This window comes from Pholis gunnellus (genome assembly GCF_910591455.1).
Source record: "Pholis gunnellus genome assembly, chromosome: 13".
NCBI classification, from domain to species: domain Eukaryota; kingdom Metazoa; phylum Chordata; class Actinopteri; order Perciformes; family Pholidae; genus Pholis; species Pholis gunnellus.
Window position 1 is genome coordinate 18,646,036 of NC_136540.1, and position 25,181 is coordinate 18,671,216.

Sequence of the window (25,181 nt, forward strand, 5' to 3'; positions counted from 1 at the left end):
AGCAGAACCGAGTGCATGACCTGTGATCAGGTCATTTTCTGTAGGGCAAAATGAAATCAGACAGACTGTTACACAGTAGATTGTCAAGATCTTTAGCCTATTTCTCAAATTGTATAGCATGAACATTTAGACACTGGGCTACCAGGGTATGTCTTGGCAGCGAGTGACGGGGCCCTTTTCACATGTCAGACAGCTTCCACGCTGAATTGAAGCTGGTTATGTTTACTTGTGCTAGTGGAGTTTACCCATGTTTCGTAAATGGTGTCCTTAAAATAAATGTTTGCATTTATTACTTTTACACTCTGTCTCATTAATTGTGCAGCCTTTGAGTTGGTTCTAACAGTCAAAAAAGTAATACTATTGTTTGTTGACAAACGTGAGGAAAAGTCAAAGTATATTATGTTAAAGGAGAAATAAGTCAAAACAAAATCCTAGTTTAGTTCGTCAAAAAGTCATTGTATAGTACACTATGTTGAAAAAAGTCACAGCGTAGTTTGCCAACACTACTTTATAAACTGATCATGTTTCATTCTGAACAGTAACTACTGACTCTAGTGGTCAGGTAGTTCAGTGAAAAGTAAAAAAAAAAGTCTAAATCATTTAGACGGATTTGTTTTCATTGATTTGATGATACTTGAGCACAAAGTTCGCATTTTAGTTTTAATTTGAGAGTTTTAGCAGTCGCACAGATTCCTTTCACTTTTTCCTCATACACTTTCACTCAACTCATTGGTGTTTGTCTCCCGTTTGTTATTGTTTTGTTCTTTCAGTCATACTCACCTGCTATCATACACCGGGGCATTCAGTGTGTTTGGACCTCTTAATTGTCCTGGATTATTATGATTTTTCAGCCTTATCGCCTGATTTGCTGGCAATGACATTTTGGTTTTATCACTTTGGACAAAAAGAGTGCACACTACATGCCTAAACCCTTTGAACACCATTCCCAGAGCGCTGTAAAAAATAAACAAGACAGACAACAGATCCACGATATAATCTTTTATTTTAACCCATGGGATTTAACTTTTACAGTGCATTTCTTTACAACAATTATTCATTAAGTGACATGTTTTAGCCCCCACTACGGATCAGAAAACTCTGTATGTTACAGTTCTGAGTTCCTCTTAAAGATTTTGACTTCATGGACACCGTGTGAAAAAATCCCAAATATTAGACGATGGAAAATCACACAGGTTTAACTAACTCAGTGACATCCCATCTTCCATTAAAACGGTTAGCCTCATTATCAAACCGAACCATCTGTTAATCTTTAGTTGTCTCAATTAAGCTGCTAACTATCTGTACCATTAAAACATAGAGATAGGTGGCCAATTAGAAACCTGCTGCCATCCAGAGGAAGAAAAAAAAAAGGCTTTAAAATTAGACAGAACGTAATATGGCACTATTGTCTCGAAGAACAACCAGGAGACACAAACGCATCTTTTTAAAAGCGGACTGTGGCCAAACTCCCCTAAACAGAAGAAACTAAAGCACTTTGTTCAGTCTTCACCACCAGTTCATGTGAGCAGGAGTCAGTCAGATGGACATCAAGCTTCATGTGGACACCAAGCCATTCATTCACACATCTCTGTCACATCACAGAATACCCACAGTACCTTCAGATGTAATATTCTCACTTTAGAAGTAGATATTACAGAAATCTTCTTTGCCCAACGATATGTTGTTCTCTTCCTCATTACACATCCAGCACACTTCCCACGAAACAAACAAACACCGCATCGGTCGGTCCACACACATCCCTCAGAGCGTCGAATGCCACGACATGGCTATACTGGAGAAAAGCATTGATAAAGACGGAACCACGTTGACTGTGCATATACATAATTTTGAAAACACATTGCAGCAATGAACACATATACGACCCACCAAATGCACGAGAACATAAACTCGATCCAGTTATCCATTTACATATTACATTCAGGCTCCAAGAAAACAATGCAATGACTAAGTAAACAGCAGATTTCTCCCTTTTGCTCAAGTTTGGTCTCAAATTCCCTCAAAAACACGACAGCTAGTAGTGCACAAAATAAGAATACAAAATTAGACTTTTAAATACTGTAGCAGCAATTTTTTTTTCTTTTAAAGTTGAAAGCCTCCAGTAGTACAGGTAAAGGCTTTGGAGTCCCCGACACGTGGAAGGGTGATAGATTGTCCTCTGAAGTACGAGACAGTGTCTATAAGGAGGGTGCAGGTGTTTGGTACTAAAGGTGCGTGACTCTAATGGGGTGGACAGGTTGGAGATGTGTCTCGGACCGGGCACCGCTAGAGGACGGAGCTGTGTGGAGGCCACTCGACGCCTCAGTGCTGCAGGCTGAAAATGTCTTCCAACAGGAGGTTTTGTTCTAAAAGGAAAACCTCCCCCGCTGACACACCTCCATCTCACACCTTTTCCTCCTCCTCGCCTTTCAGACAGTCTTCACAGAGCATCAACGCTCCCAAACAGAGCCTCCCAAAGAGCAAGAATTTCCTGCAGCTCCCCGCCCCCTTTCCCCCCCCCCCCCTGCAGTCAAAACCACAGCAGGTTGGGGTTACAACGGGGCGCTCAGCTAATCAGTCCAAAAGGAGCAGGACAGAGCCGAGGCGGGCCATGCTACGCAACACTTCTCTCAGCTGGAGGCTGTGGCCATGGCCTTCTTAAGCTGCTGGCTGCGGATCTCGCGGGTGCGGGCCTCGAGGAGCAGGTCGTGGCAGGTGTTGCAGACCAACACCGCGTCATACAGCTGCTGGTCTGGGATGGGCAGCTTCAGGTGACAACAGTCTTTACAGAACACATTGCCACAGTTCCTGAAGATGAAGAGCACAAAGGAAGTTAGTAATAATTCTGTGCTCAGCAGTCAGGCCCGGTTGCAGAACAAAATGAATTGTGATGTTAGTGTGGGTGCACCAATAGCTACTGATACAGTAGGCTAGTTTATAAGATGCCTGGGTTTCAAACTAAATACAAGAAATAACCTTTGACAAGGGTAATTCTGTGTAAACTGTTAATTCATCCGCGGTTCACATGTGTGCCAAACCGTGGGGGGGGAGCCATACGGCTCGACAACAAACCGTTACACCACTAATGTAGAAACACACGGACATATTTTCATTTTCTTCATTTGAGATTCTTTGTGTTTATATATGCAAGTAAACCACAGTGAAGCCCCACCTGCAGTGATGACGCCTCTTGGCTATCCAGAACTCACAGTCACAGTTGAAACAATGGGAGGCCATGTGGTCAGGCACCCACCTCGTGACCTACACACACACACAGACACACAGACATCTCTTATCAGAACAGTGCTGTAAAAGGAGGTGCTCCCAGGCATGCAGGTGAGGGGAAAGAAGGAAGGTGTGAAGGGCTGAGATAGAAATGGTTTTAGGCATTGAAGCACTAAAGCACACTGACCTCTGTGTCCTTGGGTTCCACTCGATCCCAGCTGCCCTCAGAAAGACGGTCCTCACTGTGGGTCGACAGAGAATCCTCCTCGTTACTGTTGTCCGACTCTCGCAGACAGGTCTGAGAACGGAGAGAAGACGAGCTCAGGTGACAGACAGCAATGTGAGGAGAGACAACACTTCCTGAGGATCAAAAGTAAACATCTGCAAACGCTGCAGAAGCTGAGCTGCTAGCACTGGACAGTCTGTCATTATTGTCATCACTGAAAAAGCTACTCACGATGTCGTCCTCATAGTCGATGTCGGGCTCCGAGGGAGGCGTACTGTACTGTTTACTCTCCAGCCTCATCTGCAGCTGTCGCACCTGCTGCCTCAACACCTCCACCTCCTGCTTGTAGCCGGCCTCGATCTGCCGCAGTCTCTGCTGCACGGCATCCATGGGCACCGGAAGCCCGTCGTCATCGAGGTACGCTGGGGGCGGGGGAGGGGAGCTGGAAGCGGAGGGCGAGGAGTACGACGCAGGCAGGAGCTGATGACCCACCAGGGAGTAGCTGTTGAGGGCAGCGGCAGCAGAGCCACACAGGCCGGTGTAGCCTGCACTCTTGGCAGCAGACAGCCATCCAGCCTGCAGAGGGCTGCTGGGATAACCGAGAGCCTCTCTGCGGCAGCACTGGGACCCGTTGGCGATGGCGAAGCCCTGGGAACGGAGCAGCTTACTGGCAAGCCGACGGCTCTGGTAAGTGTTGTGCTGCAGGGCCCGGCTGGCGCCATAGTGACTGGCACTGCTGCAGGCAGACTGTACCAGACCCTGGACGCTCTCCCAGTGGGAGCCGAGCAGGGACAGGTCTGTGAGTGGGCTCTGAGGGATCAGGTGGCGAGGTGCTACCTGGTTACAGTCTACAGGAGCTACTGCAACTGTCAACACGCGCTCTTTTCCTTTCCCTACGTCTGTCCTCATGTCCCCTTTCTCCTTCTGGGTTTGAACCTGGGCCTCAGGCTTCTCCTCCTCCTCATTAAACTTCTTCTCGGTGAGGTCCTGGCTCACTGTGGGCGACAGGGTGGGGGGAAGCTCTCCCTCACCTGTGAGAGTCTCTGTGGAGTCCTCCATGAGAAGGAGTGGTGCTTGCTGCTTCAGATCCAGCAGGTCTGCAGGTTCTGGGAGGCCGTTTGCTTGGCCGTCAGCATGGCCGTTAAGCAGCAAGGTGGGTGCTGTGGCTGCAGGCTCGGTGCCCTTGCAGGGGAGCGGTAAGCAGGGCTCTGACCTGTGAGTGGGTGACGTGGTGCTTTCAGCAGTCCTACGGGGGCTCTCAGCCTCCAGCGGGGGTGGAGGGAGTGGAGGGTTAGTGATCTGGGGCAAAGCCTGTTGAAGGACAGGAGTGGGGAAGGGAGTGTGAGAGAGTGCGACGTCCTCACTGAGAAGGACCGGGGAGAGGGGTAGAGAGGGCAGGGGCTGTGTGGTGAGACAGGGCTCCTCCACTGCGTCTTCACAGCCCTCTGCACCCGGGACACCCTCTGGGGTCTTGGCAGGACTCTGTTGCAGAGGTTCCCCCTCACTGCTGTCCAGTCCAGTGTCAGGTTCAACCTCATCAGAGACGTGCGCAGAGGTTTCTTCCATGGCTGGGGAGGACTCGGGGGCAGAGCGACCCTCCTGGCAGTGCTTATTGAGATTTGGGTCGCTGGAAGTGCGTGTCAGGGGCATCCCGTTCTCAAAAGCTGATAGCAGGTTGTCCATGGAGCGGGTCTTGGGAAGTCTGGAAGTCAGAAAATAGATGAAGGGTTTATTTTTTCATCTATTGCAATTCTCTGTGTGGGACTGTAGAGGGCAGTCTGGCTCTCTGTAACATGAGGGATATTTGAATTTATTTCTGTAGAGACCGCTAATGCCAGAGAGTACAGATACTATGTAACCGATCCGATTTGCATCAAACCAACACACCTGTCCAGGGACCGGGAGGTGAGTTCATCTCCTGTGACACTTGGGGGGAGGTAGAGCTCCATAGAATCGTCCACAGCGGTGCAGGGGGACGAGGTGGGCAGGTAGACAGCTGTCCACAGCTGTAATGCTCGTGTGTGGCACACTGGCTGCAGCACCTGGCAGACAAACAAGTGACAGGGACAATCCCAGAAGGTCAACATACAGTAATGATGGTGCCTGTTACTTTCATAGTCCTGTTCTACCGCTGCTGTGGGTGGAGAATTATGACCAGTCTGAGAAATCATTCACAGAGGATTATGGTGGCATATGATCAAACTCCAAGTGAGTTTGATTAAATATACAGTTTGAGAATGAAAGTGAAAATTCAGTCATACTGTGCATTAATCATTAATACCACTGTTCCTTTAAGGAAGTAGGAGGCCACCTACAGTTGTTTCTACAAATGAATGATCGTCTAAAAGGAATAGTACAACAACATTATAAGGACAGTCGTAGGTACCATATCATGACTGGGGATGTAGAGAAAGTTCTGGAAGTTCTTGTTTCCATTGCGAAGCAGAGACCACACCGAGCAGGTGCGTTTGTAGATGTTCCTCATCTCCCTCTCGCGAGCATTGTTGCACAGGAAGGTCCCGTAAAGACACGAGTACGTGTGCTGCACCAACTTGACCTGAACACACGTGGAGCATGAAGTCAGACCTTTCACAACGGCAATGATTTACATTCCTTAAGGTTTGATAGTGATCCGTCAATTCAGTGTAACAGCTGATTGTCGTGGAACATTGCCAACTGACAACACGATTAGCTTGTTACAAAATTAGAGTGTTGGTTCGCACTTCTGCAACTTGAGGCAATGGCTCAAGGATTATAATGGAATGCAAAAACTCATTCATAATGTAAAAGTTAATTTATTACATGTATTGCGTCTTTAAAGATGGTTTCATGGAATGCCTAGCAACATGCCTCTCACACATTGACGTTTATATGTGAAATAGTCACAAAATGAAGATGTACATAATCCATATAGTGTTTTGCTACCACCCACCAGGAAGGCCTCGTTGAACTCAAAGAGGCAGGGGAACTGTTTGAGCAGCTGGTGAACACAGTCCAGCCACTGCAGGAAGACGGGACACTGCTCGCTGACATCGTCAGCGTTCTCCTGGTGGCCACAGCGGTCCCCAAACTTATGACCGTAGTCCAGCCACTCAGTCTCCACAAGTACCTGGAAGCCCTGTGGACGACACGGCAGTCAGTACTGAAGGTGACGATATTACAGTGCAACATAAACTATACTTAAGAGAGTACTCTAATGATTTAGCAATGTAATCCAATAACATTGTCCGACTCACAATGGACACTTATAAAAGAGCAGACACTCACCTCTAATGTCCTGTAGTAGGGGTCGAGCAGGACCTTGGAGAGGGCTACAATTTGGGGTGTGCGGTCCCACCCGTCCGAACAATGCACCAGGACAGGACGGCCGTCCCTCTCCACCGCAGAACACACCAGAGTGGCTGCCTTCAGCATGACGGACAGGTGCTGCAGCCAACGGGTGCTCTCAAGTGCCGAAAGCCAGCTGGAAACACCAGAGGTGACTGATTAGATAAGTACAAATCGATAAGTACAGAGCCTGTCCCAACTGAAGTGATCTGGAGCCTAGATACTGCATGCATACATCAGCTATGGTAACCCAGGGTTAGGTTACTCTGGGTTGTCGGGCTGATGGGGTTAGGAGGAGGATACCTTTGACCTATATCTACGGAGGCCTCCCTACATCATGACACACCATCAGAATAACATCAAGTCTTAAAATAACCTGGTGTGACATCATAGCAGCTGGGTTAACCTATGTGCTTTACATACAACCACACAAACAGTCGGCGATGCAAAAACACACGGATGGAAATGCTTTATACACGTATCCACTGTCAGTGTGTACAGACAGACAGCTGGCACCTCCGCAGGAATGGGACTGGATGGTGGCAGCGTTCCCATTTCTGCGTGGTGTTGCCTTACTGTGAGGTGAAGCCATTAAGGGGGAGATGAAGGTCAAACAGATCGACTTACTTTCCTGGATCCGGGATCTGACTGCAGACGGTCCTCAGAGCCTGGAAGCTGTTCCTGATGGCGTGGATGTTGGCCATCCCCATGAACATCACCTCGCAGTTGGGGTAGTACTCTAAAAACAAACAAACAACAAACAACTCTGATGAGGACATAAACAAGGCTTCGTGTTATTAGCATAATGGGTTCAGATGATGGTGCTTTCTTTTGGTGGTGATTTCATTATCTCACTTAAATGTGACATTCAGGTTTTTTAGCAGTGAGAGTGAGTCATTGGTGGCAGCAATCACTTGCTTTCTGAATATCATTATGTCAAACATTCACATTAAGTTTGGCATCGTGCACAGCGAGGCTACTGTTTACAATCCAGGACCGAGCAGCACTTTCTTAAATAGACTCGTGATCAGAAGCAGCACAGACCAACTTTACCTACTCATACTTTGGCCTCTAAAGAGATCGACCTCTATAAAAAAGATCCAGAGGCATTGTAGGACTGCCGGGAGTTGGAATGTTTTTAGGTGCCACACACTTTTGATGGCAAAAGAAACAGAGAACTGCATGTACTGGTGCAGTGCCCGTTGAAAAGATGCCTGTTCTGAACGGGCTGAATGCCTTGCCTGTGGTTTCAGCTTTCTCGAGAATGGCTCACACAAACTGATCCTCACTCAACACTTCACTTCACTTCCTTGGGTCCTGAGCAATACAATTTCCAAAACACACCCAACTCAAGGTCAGAAAGACCAGACTTTACCGTTATACACGGTAGGCAACCTGGGCCCCCGAATACAATGTCCTCAAACTCATATAGTTTGTTTGTTTAGATATAAAAACAAACATTTAATTATGTTCCTATTGTAACTACAAAAGGCCCCCAGATAACTTCAAAATATGCAACTCAGCTGTAAACCTTACTACTGACTTCAGAGGAAAACATTGTACTACTACGTTTACCCACTACTACTATCATTAGTAGTAGCGTTGCTGTTGCCGATAACATTACTGCTTTTGTTATCATTGCTATTCTATTATATCCACTGCTGCTGTTATTAGTAGTCATAATTTTTCCATCATTATTCTGCTTACTACTCTCATATGAATCATTTCTGTCATATGCATTGAATGTGTTGTAACTCTGTTGTGTTGTTCATTCTGTACACGTGACATCTATCACACGTCTGTCCATCCTGATGGAGGATCCTCCTCTGTTGCTCTCTAAGGTTTACTTTTTTTCTCCCCGTTAAAGAGTTGTTTAAAGGGTTGTTTTTGGGGTTGTTGAGTTTTTTGTGAGGGTCCCGGGACAGAGGATGTTGCACGTGTACAGATGTCGGCTGTACAAGATAAGTTGAATTGAACCGGACAGAGAAATGTTACTGGTTACACTGCAGATTCAGATTTGATTCACAAAATATAACAATTTAAATATGATGCATATTTTAATATACATCATATTAGAATTGATAGCTCCACCTTGAACAGACGTTAACCCTAAACAACCTCCTGTGAACATTATCAAAACAACTTCCCAAAAACCTGAACTATATATTTTTTTACCAACGAACGATCCCAGAACATTATAAAACTTTCCTACAAGGGACCGATCGCAGCGGGAGTCCCAAACTGAAAATTGTACGTTGTGCCTCTCTTTTACTCTTGACTTGAAGTAAACATTTGAATGGAGGACTTTTTCTGTGCGGACTTATGGTTTTACCATTTAAAGTCAATAGTTCTACTTTTGATTTCTTCTTCTACCCGCATTCCCAGTTGGAGAAAGAGTGAAAAGTAAAGCAACACAGGGTTTGCCTAAGGAACCAAATCACTAAATCTGGCCCTGAAAACACATTCAGGCAAAAAATTCATTCAATTGTTTACGACATTGTTTGGTCGCACTAACTAACCTTCACATTCGCAGCCTCCGCCCTTGGCTCGGTTGGCCACTGCAGCGGTGTATGAGCGAGCATCCAGAATCAGCAGCTTCTGTGGCACAGTGTTTTCATCGCAGCCAGAGCCGCCCGTCAGAGACGAGTCTGGAGAGACAGGCGGGAGGACAGAGAGGTGACTTTTACTGGTATGAGTGGAAAAGCGTTAATGTGAATTGAATCTCCCGGGGAGAGGAAGAGAGAGAAAGTATTAAACCAGAAAGAGGAAATCGGAGAAGTGCCAGGGGCATAATCAACAGAAACGGACCATTTGTAACCTACTGAAAATCAATATCTCCACCTGATGGCACAACCACAGTGTTGCTATAGGTACCGATCACAAGTCAAGAAACCCCTTTCAACAGCTACCACGGAGAGAGACGAGCATTCCCTCTGAGGATGCAGCTAAACTCGGTGCTGCCACTCTCCTTACAGCCTGTTGTCGTGCATCCAGTCATGATGTGACAAACCTTCATGAGACGCATGTCGAAGACGTCTTTGAAAAATAACCACAATAAAATGTATTGCTTGGCATTTATGTTTAGCATCTTTATCTGTCGTTAGTCCACTTTGTAAGTAAGGAAAATTAATGACACGTAAATAATGGAAATTATGTTCTTCGTTCTGAGTCACAAGGACATTTTCGCATTATCAGCCAAATTTGAATGCAGTCATGAAAGCTTAAGTGCTCTAACGGTGCATGCATGACTCTGCAACCATAAATCAAACTGCTTTACCAAAATCACTATCGGAGGAGTCGGGAGCTTCCCCACGCTGTCGGCAGCCTTGTGCTCCACAGGTACCCTTGGCTCCCGTTTCCATCTGACACGCCTTGGCGATGGATGTCACCAAGTACTCGTCATCGGTGTTCCTCCAGCCCCACCAGCTGATCTCAGGCTGGCTGCATCGGCAGATCACTGCCCCGTTCTTCTGGTGCCTGGAGGTCAAGGTTATAGAGTCAGTAAACAAGTAAAAAGTAAGAGTACATATCGCAAAGGAAAACTCTGCTGTGCATATTTCTGAAAACATGTAACAGTAAAGCCACCTGTAGACCACCACAGGGATCCTCTTCCAGGATCTGAAGGAAGCCACACTCTCCAGCTCCTTGTCTGTGATCCATATTGGAACCAGAAGCTTCTGTGGGTAGCTGGAGCACAGCCTGTAGACAAGAAGGACAAGACTCAATATCATAAAGATGACATGCAGTAGATACTGCTGCACACATTAAACAGCCAGGCTCAGTGAAGAGAAGAAACAACTCCCCAAACCAAGAGAAAATAGATGACATTGAGCTGCAGTTTGTTTTTCAGGGTCCTACTTCATCAAGAACTCTCAGCTCCCGCAGAGAACACATCACAAAGTGAGACTGCCTGACTCCATCCGTCTCTGGTCTACTCATCCTCTCATGATACTTTCTTCATCGTCTATTCACCTGCTGACTGTCTACGGAGGGAAGAGACAGTGTGTGTGTGTGAGAGTGTGTGTGCGTCTGTGAGAGTGAGAGATACTGTGCTGAGTCATGGGCCTCAGCAGGCTGCGGCTTGTTTAATTAGCCAGTTGTCCTGTGTCTCTTTCTCCCCCAGCAGGATGTGCTCTCTTAGGCCCTCCGAGCAGACGGACATTTTTTTTATTTTTTGGAGCATTTATTTGCCCAGACAGCAAAGGAGACACAGGAACACACACGTACACCGCATTACTTCTGCTTGAGTGAGTGCTACAATGTCATTTACTCGTGCGTGTGCGTGCGTGCGTGCTCTTGTTAAAGACTGGACTTGGCGAGGGGGCTACTGGCCTGAGAGGTCAGACAAAGGCGAGCCAGTATACACAATGACCCGAGTTGTTGAAGGCCTTTAAAAAGGAATAGTCCACTGCAAATCTATTGAGCATTGAATAATCAGCAAAAGTAAGTCAAGTGTATCAAAATGTCCATAGAAACTGTTGATCCGCCTCCACAATGGTCGTTTCACTAATAAATTGCTGAATAAGCTACTTCCAGTGCTTTTAGCATTGACACTTTTTTTTTAAATGGTGACTCTGGGTAGCCATTGGGACCTAATATTGATAATGCAGCATTAAGGGACGTCAATACCAAAGAATACTTGTGTTCTTTGTTGTACTTTAATTTTAGGGAAAGTTTTGCAACTACATTACCCATAATGCTTTGGCATGGAAACAAGAAGTCTAATGTTGCAATGGAGCCAGTTTCATTTTTCATTGAGAAATGGCCACCATTAAATGTTTGATTCTCAGACGAGTTATAAGAAGATGTTTTTGTCTCCATTTCATGGATTTAAGAACATTCTATTCGCGATAGACATTGGAGACAAAAATAATCTCTGTGAATGTAAGTTACACCAAATCAAACAATAATGACTGAGTATAATAATAAGTGTACTCTTGTAATTTAAGGGCTGTCACACATTGCTAAGATGTGCCAACACACGTACCCACAGGCTGCTCGTCATCTATTCAGGTTGGACATATTGTAGTTACGGTGTCCTCATTGCAGTCCTACTCTCTTTCACAGCTCTCAAAAAGCTCTTTGAAACACTGTCCCTCACCATTCACTCTGTAAACGACCATCACGACTCTTTATCGTAACAGCATTGTACAGAGGGGCCATTCTATTTATGGTAAAGTATCTGTTACATACTTGAAATTGCAGTTTATGTCCGACACTCTCCAGACGTTCTGTGTGTCGAAGCCCATCCTCTTCACCTCCATTTCCATTCTCTGACGCACGTGATCACCTGCACACGCAGAGAGAGCATGGAGGGAGGACATTATTTTCGGAATATCAACATTTTAACAAAATAAGAAATCCCAGTTCAGAAATGTAAGATCAATAGTGATTGTTGTGTGTGAGTGGGTGCTGACCTGGGCGACAGAGATGAATGTGCTGGTCTTCGTCGTCAGCGTTGCCTCCCAGACACCAGGCATGATAGGCCAGAGCGAACAGGTTCTCCAGCCGGGCCGGGTGAGCTTTGGCCCGGTTCAGACGCTTGACCCACTCCTGGCATTGCTTGAACGTTGCAAAGTGGCATCTGTGGAGCACCAAACATGAAGATTAGAAAGATGCGTAAAATCCAACTACTAAATATCTTGTTTCAACTTCATGTATTGAGGACTGAGAAGAAAAAATAATTTGTTCAGATGTATTCCAGCCTTGAAACATGAGTAACATTGTGGATGCCAAATGATGATAAACCATTGACGGCACATCTGCTGCGGAGAATTTAAAGGCTTCCCTCATTTTGAACGTCAGATGTCCATGAACACAAGAGAATTTCCAGCAACGCTGGAGTTGTTTCCATCTTATGAGTCTGAGTGCCAGTTATCATGGCACAATGTGCTCCTGAAGACCCCGACTGTAGTGCGATCTACAACAGCCGTGGTGGTGAGTACTTTGCCAGATGTTTATATTGCTGCCCGTCTGTCTGGACAGATTTTGACACTGCAATAGCGTCGCAGCCATGCGCGATACGGTCACGAATCATAAGAGGTGTGTAGTTGAGATAAAAATGAAGTTTAGGTTTGAAGTTGGACGTGGACTGAATATATTTTACTTTTATTTTCCATTTGGTAGTTGCTTCTAGAGCTAGTTATAAAATGTTTTCACTACGCATTGTACTGTGTATGTGATACTTTAATATTGATTGGAGTTTGAAAGCAGAAAATAATGATCTAGTCTGTTGCTCCTACGTATTGTGTCAAACTCATGTTTCGGTGATATATTGACATTAAAATATCAAAAACACAAAATATTTTAAAGACGGGGTAGCACCTGATGACTTTCATCACTGTCAATAATTGTTACCAGTCATTGTTATGTTAGTGTATAAAATATGAGAAAACTTTGCTATCACAACTTCCCAGAGCACAAGACAACATGTTGCTCGCGTAGTTTCATCAATGATCCAAAATAGAACATATTCTCAATGACATGAAATAGCAGCAAGGCCTCACATTTCACCAAATGCAACCAGCAGCTGTGTGATGTTTTCATGATAAATAACATAAACAACAATTACAAAAAACGCTCTTGATTACATTTCCAATTATTGGCGAATGAATCAACCGACTAATTGTTTCATCATTATTACACATGCAAATACTGAAATCAGACTGGCTTGACATGCAGTCTGATGTTATGATAACACTGATGCAAACCAAAGGAGACGTCGTAAACAGAAAGTAGAAGAAAAACAAACTTGTATGCGTCACTCTGAACTTTAAAACATTATTAATGATAACTTTGTCATTGTGGCAATACATGAGCACCAGAAGACTGTATTTCCTCCCTGTAACTAGATTTACATAAGCAGGGAGAACCCTTTTTAACTGAGGACACAAGACATGATCTCCATAATCACTAAAGTCATTTGGTAATTTAGGAGGACGACAGGATGGAGGAGCTAGAACAGCATTAGAAATATATTAACACCACGTTATTACTACTGTAAGCCTGTAACCTTTAATTTCACAGCTGGGAGTATTGATTAGCAGCTAAGCGTGGTCGTGTGTATAAATTGTCTCCTCACGGCCAGACAAACTATTGTATTATTCATTAAAGTGCATACCAGACCACTGTACTGTATTTACTCATGTTAATAACAGCATCAGTCTACCTGCAGCGTCAATAGGACATGTTTAGTGTGAGGGAACTGCTCTCCTTACCTGACAACTTTGGAGTCTTTGCAGATGATGTGCAGCTGGAACATATCTCTGCTCTCCACGCTATCGATGAGCCTGAGAGGCACCTGTAGGGGGAGAGAGTGCACACGGGATCAGCCTGATGGCCAGCCGTCAGAGCAGACAGCACATCTGCAAAGAGGTCGCCACCCTCTGGTCTAGTACGTCCAAAATCCAGGTTAGCGTACACATAGCACGGCTTTATGAGCTCGCTGTGGAGGAGAAGAAGGCGTCTGAAGTGTTTTAACTTTGCCTCTAGACCTCGGTGTTGATACCAAACAACTATAAACTTGTGGACTGCAGGATATTTTATTCTGCTTTCTGAATTTGTATATATTTTCCTGTGAACTGAGGTGTTAACCAGGGCGCTGCTAAGATTTACAAAATCACCCACGCAACTTCACTTTTTGTCAAAGCTTTATGCAACAGCCATCTCTGCATCGTGCATGAATGAGTAAATCCTATTTCATGTCTTATAGTAAAACAAAATTGGTTCTGAAGGTCAGCCAACACACTGCACCACAATAATTGGTTCTCCTTTCAGAAACAACAATGAATCCAGTGTTACCACTAAGTTGAGTGTAAATTACAATCCGTTCTCAGCGCACTGTAATAGTTTAAAATGAATGACTTAAGCCGTCTAGACAGTGGCAGAGGGTGGTGTTTCATCATACGGTACTCACAGATATCTCACTGTCCACACCTGGGTAGGTCTAAAGCACAGTGACACCATGGAGTACACACAGAGAGGGAGAGGGGACACAAGACAGGAGGAAATGGAAAAACTATTAAACCAAAAACATTCAGGAGACAAAAGGAAATGAAGAGTTAAAAAGGAAAGAAAACATCAAAGAGGTTGACAAATGGAAGATTCCTGAGTGTGCTACTTGCAGCACGTGACCGAGCCAAATGGAAATCATGGAGAGAAAGACAAACATGGACGGGAGCAAAGGGCATGAAAACAGCGTAGAAGTAGGGGGATGAGAGGGCTTGTTGGCATTCATACAGGGTTCATCTGTGCTGCTGGGGTCAAGGCAGGAGTCTGGAAAGCAGTTTGATAACAACTGTTGGCTAGGGACGTTTCACCTCAGTGTGTTAATGAGACTCTCCTAAAGTCAGTCAAGGTAAAGCGGCACCCTGAACATCCTGCTGATCTGCCCTCACCTCCTCCTGCTCTTTTTAGATCCCGGTCATTCTTTCCATAAGCTGAATTCTTCTGGAAAAGATGACTGGGATTTGGGAAGGAGGAGGAATTTTGCTGCCAGCGAATGCAAACAATTGGCCCGTTTGTGTTTGAGTAAGGTCTGACGTCAGCAGGAGCAAGCCAGTGGACATCAGTGCCAGTGGGGGGCGGACCTTCGGAGCCTAGATGTCGCATTCAACCTCTCCTGGCTGTAGATCAGGGGGCCCGCCACTCCTGTGGTACATTTCTGGTGCAAACAACTTCATGCCAACTACGCTGGGATATGACTAAAACCGCTTCATGGGTACTTCATGTGCTACAACACTTGACAGTTTATTTGCCTGGTTAGCACAATTATGCGTTTATAAATTGTATATGGGGGAAAGCCTACAGAGTCTAACCTCTCTCTCCTGCTATTGGCTTCTGCAGTGACATCGCATAGAAGTTTTAGAGGATCACAGGGAAGCTCGTGCCATTCGGACTGAAGGGAAACTCTACCTTTGCGGTTTGTCTGTGTGTTTATTGTCTGAGACATGTACTCACGTTGATGACAGAGTCCTTGAACTTGATGTGGAGCCTGTAGTTAGAAATGGCAATGACGGCCTCATCGGCACAGCCAAGATATTCCACCCCTTCCCCCTGAAGAACTGCGAATGGCACCTGTAGAGACACAAAACAAGCAGATTGTCATGTTTTCTCTATTCAAACCTCAACAAACACCTGATTATTGGCTTTAATAGCTCTACTGGGAGCAAAATCATAATATCCACATTTCTATTTTTAAAAAAGTGTACTCTCCATGTTCTCCAAGCTAATTCTTATTATTGAAGATCGGCATATAGATCTCTCGTTAACAAGACTAAGTGTCTAAAGCCATGCTGGCTGCTCTGTGAGGCCATGACGATGCTAACATGATGTTTAGCAGGTGTGCTATTCAACATGTTCACCATATTAGGAGTTAGTAACATTTACTGATTTGCATTAACCCAATGTTAAGATATCACCAATGTTATTACAATTTATTCTGAGGGAGAGCAACCAACCAACCATTGGACCTCACAGAGAGACTGACATTCACTGATAGCATGGCTAAAAAACATTTTCAACAAATTAGCTCGGTCAGATTCTTAGTCCTGTTTACAGCTTTAATATTCTGGTTTCCAATCATTTTGCAAAGATCTTGCAAACCCGTTTTGTAATTAAAACAAAATTCAACACTGATGCATTTACATATTTTTTTTTTTTTAAAGAGAAAAAAGTAAATAAAACTGTTTATATTCCTCAAAGGAATGTATAATCCTGGTATCGTTGGTGAAACTCAAGTATCATATCGGCACTGGTATTAACATTATGCAAACAAAACTCAGTGTTACAACATCACCAGGTAAAGTTTCTGCTCGCACCGTCCGTCCTGCGTACTAGAGGTGAAGCTCGTAATGATCGTGGACAGAGTGCATGTGTAGCTGTCCAATTAACACATAGTTTTACAGAAGGACCTTTGTGAGCACAGAGGGCTTGTTGGCGAGACTGAACGAGCAGGCGGACAAGACGCAGGGCTGGGTGTACAGTGAGGGATCTCAAACTGTCCATTAACATTCTTACTTACTGCCCCCATTTCATCACAGCCAAGACCCAAACATTACAATAACTGGTTCCCAACAGAGGTAAATAGAAAACATTCCTCCTATGGGACAGGGCTTTAGCTTTCTACATGGAAGAGACACACAGCTACAGTTGCCAACTTTTAAAAGATGTCTCGATTCATATACAGTTTCACTCAAAATTATTCAACCCCCATTGCAAATTAGATTTATTGGCAACATTACAAACTTTCAGCTGTTTTCAATGAACAACTCAAACAAGAACAATTTAAATAGCTCAACACAACTAATACTACAACTGGTTTCTCCTAATTCAACACAAAATGACACTTTTAAAGTCTCAAAATTATTCAACCCCTTCATGACAAGCATCTTTAGTACTTCGTAGAGCACCCTTTTGCTGTTATGACCTGATGCAAACACCAGTTCTGACAGCGTTCCTGAGGAATCTTAGCCCATTCCTCATGGGCAGTGGCCTCTTGCTCTCCAATATTCATGGGCTTGCGTGCTGCAACCGCCTTCTTCAAATACCACCAGAGATTTTCTATGGGGTTCAAGTCCGGCAACTGTGACGGCCACTCTAGAATCTTCCAGGACCTTTTCTGAAACCAAGCCTTGGTGGACTTTAAGGTATGCTTGTGATCATTGTCTTGTTGGAAAGGTCCAAGCTCCAGCTTCCTCACAGGCGGCATGACGTTTTCTCCTAGGAATTTCCTGATACTTTATTGAATCCATCTTGCCCGCCACACGCTGCAGGTTTCTAGTGCCAGAAGAAGCAAAAGCAGCCCCAGCGCATCACCGAGCCACCGCCATGCTTCACTGTAGGCAGGGTGTTCTTCATTCTTCCTCCTCCAGACATACCGCTGATCCATAGGCCCGAAAAGTTCCAGTTTTGTTTCATCGCTCCACTGAACAGAATCCCAAAACGTCTGTGGCTTATTGATTTGGTTTTGAGCATTTTGGAGCCGACTGTTCTTGTTCCTTTGGGTCAGTAGTGATGTGCGTCTAAGTTCGGGCACGGAGACCTTCAGCTTTTAGCATGCGCCTTACTGTGGAAACGTTTTTTGGCCACCTCCCTCCTCAGAAATCTGGTGGCAGCCGTTGATAGCTTCCTCTTTCGGCCACGGTAGCGTAGCCAGTGTTCCTTTAACTTTAAACTTGCGAACTATGCTTCCAACGGTATCTCTAGGAACATTCAGTGCCTTTGCTATTTTTTTGTATCCTTTTCCTTGTCTTGTTGAGGCAATGATCTCTTCTCTTAACTTTTTGGACAATTCTCTTGACTTACCCATATTTCTAATATGCAATCAAACGGAATAGAGTAAGATTCCTCAGGAACGCTGTCAGAACTGGTGTCTGGCTATGCATCACGTTTGCATCAGGTCATAACAGCAAAAAGGTGCTCTAAGTACTAAAGATGCTTGTCATGAAGGTTGAATCATTTTGAGACTGCAGTAGTCAATAAAAGTGGCATTTTGTGTTCAATTAGGAGAAACCACTTGTAGTATTAGTTGCATTAGTATTTAAATTGTCCTTGTTTGAGTCATTTATTGAAAACAGCTGAAAGTTTGTAAATGTTGCCAATAAACCTAATTTGCAATGGGGGTTGAATTATTTTGAGTGCAACTGTAAAGATGGCGGCGTCCACTAAAGTACAGTTTATTGGAGCCACTTCTCCGAGGGATTTAAACATTTTGATTTCAGGGAACTACAAGACCTTTTATGACCGCTATAACATTATGTCGCCGATAGAGAATACATCGCTTTAATCACCTTGCATAAAACATTCCTTCTGGCTGATGTGAAACAGTAAAGTGTTTTGGGAGACATTTCCTTCTCTTCCACCTGACACATTTGAGGATTGTGTTAAGCCCATTCACTGCTTGTTTACATAACCTCTTCACACAGTTTCCCTGAGTCATCACTTCTGTGTGAATACCTGCATGCGCCGACGTCAGTTCTGGCTGCTTTAACTTTATTTACTTGAAATCATTGGGGAACACTAATTGTGACCCAGGTCTCGCCGTTTAGTTGTTGTTGGTGAGGACAACCGTGTTGCTTGGAGACAACATTACCTCATCCTGCATTAGCATGCACTGCTGAGTCACGAAGACCCACTGGTGCATGTTAAAAGAGGACATGCAGCAGGGCAGATGGGGGATTATGGTAAGAAAATCAGGCTTACTTGAAATAACATTAGCCAACACGGTTAAAAGCACAGCCCGCCATAGTTGGTGCAGTCGGCACACAAGTTGGATTCTTGTCTTTTAAAAAAATATATATATATTGTTGACTGGCAAGGGGTCAAAAGCTTTTGATGACTGTTGGTCCAGAGAGCTTACAACAACAATCAAACCCCTGACATGTATCACTGCGCTGTTGTTGCTCGTAACTGAAAATGTGTGTGTGAGCCGGGACAGGAAGCATGATGAGGGAAAGAGTACAGCTTAACCTGGGAAATGGAGCACGTAGTACTCTGCACTCAGACACCAACAGAGCCAAATATAGGCAGCAGGCCCCCTGGCACTCTTCAAAAAAAGTGGAATAACTGAATTCAGACAGAACCAGGCGCACAAAAACAGCTGGCACCCAAACATAACTGAAAACCACCAAGATGCAGTTTTACTGTCTGAAAAAAAAGAGAAAAGGAGAAAGCCTAATCTTAGGATTCTTTGCTTTCGTCATGTGTCAGGGGATGTAGCCAGTTTGCATCAAATATTGCTCAAGAGCAGCAGAAATGTCCGAAGTGAGAACAGGCCGCTACTGAGTCTGTGCACTGCTCTGCCATGAAAGAGACCCAACGTGTCCTACTGAGAGTGCCATAGTTAACATGCTGTACGGACTGGGAGCTGCATTAAACAAGCTGTGCTCCAAAAGTAGGTGCATGAGTCACCGGCAGCCAGCAAGAGCAGCAGAAGATACTGTGTCACGTTTCCTCCACAAAGCTTTCAGCAGCAGAAATATTTAAGAGAGAGAGAGAGCGAGAGAGAGAGAGAGAGCGAGAGAGAGAGCAGAAAGACCCGTGAATAACTCTCCGACTTGTGAGTCGTGTCTTCCAGTTGAAGCACCCTGCCTGTGAGGACATGCACGTGTGCACACACATGCATAACTGCAAGCATGCAGCACGGCCTGCACGCACACAGGATGAAAGGCAGCAGAGTATTAAATATGGCGGGGTAGGGGAATGCCTGTAAGAGACATCAGCTGTCAGGGAATCTATCATGGGATAGCGTGCCCACAAAGATAAAAAGAGCAGAGACGCAATGACAAACTGCTAGTGTGAATGCAGGGGGAGGGGAAGCAACGTATAAGAGACAGAAACGTAGAAAATGTTGCAAGGCGACTAAAATGAGCAGTATTTAGTACAGAAACCGGTTAAGATACACCTCATAAACTTTGTTAGACACTATGGTACTGTGTTCTCACATTGCTCAGCAAGAAATAAAGAAATCTATCAGGACCTTTGACACACAAAGCCCGTTCAGTGCACAGCCCTTTAAGAAATAATAATAACAAAAACAGCCCTTTTTAACAGGTTGATACTCCCTGCAGTTCATTGCAACCCAAGTGGAAACATGCTTAAACCATACAAACTCTAAAAAACAGAAACGACATGTAGTGACCCCAGGCTGGGCAAATCCCTCCACCTACCCTTTGGTCCAGTTCCACAAACACATGACGCCTAGCTCCATTAAACCACCCGACAGCCAGAGAGCACAAACTCGACACCACGGAGGGCACAGCGCAAGTTATCCTTCACAATTCCGCTACTGGCATCTTCACCGTGGAATAGACTTACAAATCTCTCTCACTTCAGTGACCTAAATGCTTTTTGGCTGCCCCGCTCTTTATCCTCTGCAGTGACTTCTGCTTTTTCTGTGGAGGACACAGCCGTACAGCGGAGACAGAGCCCTAGAAGTCAAAACTTAAAAACAATAAAGAGTGCATTTTTTACAATTTAAAATTTATTTTGTCCACTTTAAGGTGGCCAACTAGTAAATACCGACGTTCATTATCATAAAACAAGGCCCGTTTTGACTGAGTCGATAATAGCTTTTCATGGATGTAATATTTTATGTCAGACATGAAGGACATGTATAATACTGGAAGAGTTTTGAGGGATAAACTTCACTAATTAAGTAGAGGGGAGAGTGAAAGCAAGTGATATAATAAAATAAGTGGTTGCATAATATATGCCTCATCTTTATATGGTAGACTAATTCAGAATCTCTTTTCTAAATAAATGCTGAAGAAAATGTGTTTTTTTTGGTAGTACGATTACGTCTCTGTAGAGACCGAGGCAGCAGCCCTATTCACATGCTAATTAGTTTTTGTCCCCGTGTTGAACACTGATAAAGGAAGGCAGGGCCATGACAAACAAAGTGCTCTTCTAGGCCAGTGTCATCCTCTCTCCTTCGGTTTCTGGCCTCGAGCCTGCTGCGTTGTGACTCTACAAGGTGGCGACCCAAGCTTCAATCCGGGTGTTTCAGAGGAACGCTCTGGTGACACGCCAGGAGCCGGGATTGAAGACGAGGTCATAATCTGGAAGTGCCAGACTCTGTCTTTTCACCGGCTCCCGGTCGTCTACTCCACAGACATGTAGGCGGGTGTCAGAGCAGACGGGACTGTTACTTTGGAGCGGTAGTTGTATACTGTTCAGCTCACCTGAAGGCTTTCATCCTCCTTCACCAGCTCCTTCTGGGGGAACAGGTCCTTGGCCTGGATGTACTCCAGGCTGGGAGGCCCTTCTTCACCCTGTTGGACACAAACACAAAGCAGGGGTGGTCACACAAATACCTCCGGCATCATGAGGTCGACACAGCAGGGTCAAAAAATAATAACAGTAGTAATAATAATAATAATAATAATAATAATAATAATAATAATAATAATAATAATAATCATCTTCTGTAAAATCAAACCCAAAGTGAATTGCTTATCAAACATGTATCAGGGTGGTTGGCCTTTGATATAAAATCCATGCCAGGTGGAATTTCACAATCCCCACCACCTCACAGACATCACATGGCCGATTAAATATTGACTACAAGAGTTCCAAAACACCCTTTAAAAACGGACCTTGTGTTGGGTCAATGAGTCGAGCCATTTTAAAATGTTTACCACTCAACTCTAAAAGCATTTTCCTCGATCGATTAATGGTAATGCTGAAGGAAGAACGCACCTTTCGCATACCTTTAATATTCTGCTTGCCTTGGCGCTGTGCAGGTAGTTTTTACATGTGCAAATGACAGACAGTACTGGGCAACGCATACCAAGAAGCTGTAGACTTTGTGACTGGGTGTTACAGGCTTGTGCAAACAAAGATACTGGGACTAAGTAAAGTATTTCAAACACCTGACTAGTTTTTCATGAGTCATGCACTTACATCAACTTCTTAGAGTTTAAACGATTCCTTGGCTGAGGTCACTTAACCCATTGTTTCCATGAGAGTGTAAACTAATTCAAAGTTACATTTCAAAGAGGTTGCTGGAAAATGAAAACATCCAAATACAGTCTTATCAAGTGCACATGTGTTATAACGGCTGGTTGGCTAAAATTAGACTGCAACACCTCGAGAAGCAGCAACAGTGGGAACGAGAGAGGAATAAAGAGGCAGTCAACCCCGTCCTCGCAGGTTGTGCTTCTCTCAGACTGACAAACAACAAGGTTTTACCCTGTAAATGTCACACTAAATAAACAAAAGTACACAGAAAGTGCATTTACATGTTTACCAGCATCTTGATTTTGAGTCTTATCCTGGTTTGGATCATATTTGTGATGAGATGTTAACATGTAACAAAGGATTCTGCTCCCTGAACACCAACATTATCCAGGATCATGATCATCTGCTATGACCTGCAGCCACGTCTTTCACTCCTTCCTTGCAGCTATTGAGTTACCTCAGCGGTTAAGGATGAACCCAGTTTGGTTTCTGGCTGCCTGAACACTGCTACCTCTACTACTCTGCTGGATTTGGCTTCTACATGCGCGTGCGACCGTATGGTGATGCTGTTCCTTAATGAAAACAGCAATGGAGTCCTGAAGGGGGACCAGAGGGAGGCATCATGAACTGTAGTGTTACTGACTCAGGTCGGTCTCTTGCTAATTAAAGACTTGTGTCCCTGGACAAAAAAATAACACAGCAACATGTCATATTACAGCAGGAAAGCCCTTGATGTCTCACCATACAGCCCTCCTGTCATGTTAATCATTTCACCCGTCAGCCAAAGCCGGCGATGAATTCACATGGTAAACATACCACCCACCTACCGCAACAAGAAACCAACTTTTCACCATCGGATTTCAAAGGCTGATTTCCAAAGCATAATTGATCAGCTTCTTTGACACACCGGCTTTGTTGACAGAGGGCAGAGGAGCTCCATTGGCTGCCTACAGACAGTCTACAGGCTCAGCAACAAAGTAACAGCTTAATGCTAACATGACATGTGCACGTTTGAATGTGAACAAGGGGTAAAATTGATCACCACGAAATGCTGACAAATGAATGGGTTCAAATTACCAAAGACACCCTCAGCTCATTACTGCAATCAAGTCAAACAACATCTGTTGTCTTATTTCAACACCAACTAAGGAAGTCAAGAGGGAATACGAGAGGAGCTGAAAAGATTAATCGATTAGTTAAGAAACTTTATCGGCAACTTGTTTGATGAATCTTAAAAGATGCAAAAAATATAAATTATTTGAGGATCCTTTATGTTATGTACGACAGTGAACTTTCACTATTTCCTGACATTTTTTTTATACAAAACCATTAAATCGAGAAATGAATCGTCATATTAATCCAAATGATTCAAGCCCTGAAGAATCCTTTGCCAATGCTGAGTTTGTATTGAAGGCTTACTGTGGGAAGTCTGTGTGGGAGAGATTGATGGGATAAGTCACTACACAGCCAGTCTACCTTCTACTTCTACACCATAAATTGTAGTAAATGGCAAGGACTGATGGCAGCCATGGAGGACGGTGTCAGGGCTGTTTGAGACGTCTCCGCTCCTTAAAAGATGGCCCGATGTTAAGTGCCGTCTGTTTTTTCTGTTGGCTCCATTTCCCTCAAATGATGCCTTTATGTTCATGCTAATGCCGTCGTTCCATCCTAATGTGACACTCAATGTGAAGATGAGGCGGAATCTTCTTTCTGGCATAATGCTGCATTCATGTAATGTCACTAGAATAGGAAATAGGAAGTGTTCACAGAGCATTCAAAGATAGTTAGCCTCACTACTAGACTTGTAGTTATACCAGATACATACAATCCCAAATTAGCTACTTTTGTTGTGGGACATATTTGTATCTGTTTCCAAACATGTAAAGCAGACACAAACATCTTTTAAATGAGCTAACTCGCTTGTATTAACTACAGACTGGTCCTCCGATTCCCTCTGCAATGCAACCTTGCTCATCTCTTGACCTTTGACCCGAGTCCACCATCAGGATCAGACGGATGAGGCAGCTGTGCGTCATCAATTTGACTCGTTTTCACCTGAGAATGGGTAAAGCATGACAGGGGCCATCAGTCAGAGGCGTCCTGCAGGGGGTCGGGTCATTAAACGTTGATCTCACACACTGTTGCTGGGCAGTCTGAGCCACCAGCCACAGACTCCTTTCCTTTTTTTAAAAAGGAAATAAAGTTAACTGTGGCAGGCCAGACAGCAGTCATATATTACTGGAGAAGCTATCTCTACAGGAGCTCCCCTTAGGAAACTCAATACAAATGAGTTGAGAGGAACATTCAATCTTTACACGTATGCACAAACACGTCCCATGTCAATAATCCATCCACTCCCTTGGATATGTATTGTGCTGCACCATCTGGTTGATACTTGGCACCGTTCACTCAATTCTCCTATGGAGCAGCACTGGCATTACCCTCCTCTGAGAAGCCCGCTAGAACACAGTGTACTTTATAAAGTTAAAAATAGTTATGCATGCGTTTTACTGCTCCATAAATCCCTGACTTAACACACAATGGCTTATACAAATGCATCGATGCTGAACAGAGAAATTGTTTACCTGATACGTTATTATGGCAGTTCAAAGAAACAAGAGCTGCGTTAAAGCGCACACACACACACACACACACACACACACACACACACACACCTTTTAGAAACTGAATGCTCTCCTACTGATGACCTCGATATTTCAGCCTCATAAGTCCCTTCACATGGCAGACAACACTTTGCTCATAACTCTGTCATTACATTTCCATGCAAACACAAACAGTGAGGCACTGCTTTCTGATTCATTGTATGACCACAGCCAGACAATCAGCTTACAGAAGATTAAAAAGAAAACAGAATATTCTCTCACCGACTCACAAAGATGGAGCACAGCTTGTCCTGTGCCCGACACGTTTTTTTTTTTTTTTTTTG

At 44.4% G+C, this 25,181-nt stretch overlaps 1 protein-coding gene across 4 annotated transcripts in view; it reads right to left on the minus strand.

Moving 5' to 3' along the window:
- Positions 1-992: 992 nt before the first annotated feature.
- The window catches only part of mtmr4 (myotubularin related protein 4), a 38,878-nt gene continuing 14,689 nt past the window's right edge, over positions 993-25,181 (minus strand). For 3 of the 4 annotated variants that reach the window (XM_079171371.1, XM_079171370.1, XM_079171368.1), the window contains 18 exons: positions 21,457-21,546; positions 15,734-15,850; positions 14,691-14,720; positions 13,993-14,075; positions 12,193-12,359; positions 11,969-12,065; positions 10,361-10,474; positions 10,053-10,252; positions 9,295-9,423; positions 7,403-7,514; positions 6,716-6,911; positions 6,381-6,566; positions 5,835-6,005; positions 5,336-5,490; positions 3,680-5,150; positions 3,410-3,520; positions 3,170-3,258; positions 993-2,805 (listed from right to left, as the gene is read on the minus strand). In XM_079171371.1, coding sequence (XP_079027497.1) covers positions 2,628-2,805; positions 3,170-3,258; positions 3,410-3,520; positions 3,680-5,150; positions 5,336-5,490; positions 5,835-6,005; positions 6,381-6,566; positions 6,716-6,911; positions 7,403-7,514; positions 9,295-9,423; positions 10,053-10,252; positions 10,361-10,474; positions 11,969-12,065; positions 12,193-12,359; positions 13,993-14,075; positions 14,691-14,720; positions 15,734-15,850; positions 21,457-21,546 — 3,696 coding nt within the window. In that variant the 3' untranslated portion in view covers positions 993-2,627. The remainder of the gene's footprint in view (positions 2,806-3,169; positions 3,259-3,409; positions 3,521-3,679; positions 5,151-5,335; positions 5,491-5,834; positions 6,006-6,380; positions 6,567-6,715; positions 6,912-7,402; positions 7,515-9,294; positions 9,424-10,052; positions 10,253-10,360; positions 10,475-11,968; positions 12,066-12,192; positions 12,360-13,992; positions 14,076-14,690; positions 14,721-15,733; positions 15,851-21,456; positions 21,547-25,181) is intronic. The other variant, XM_079171369.1, reaches the window with a different exon arrangement.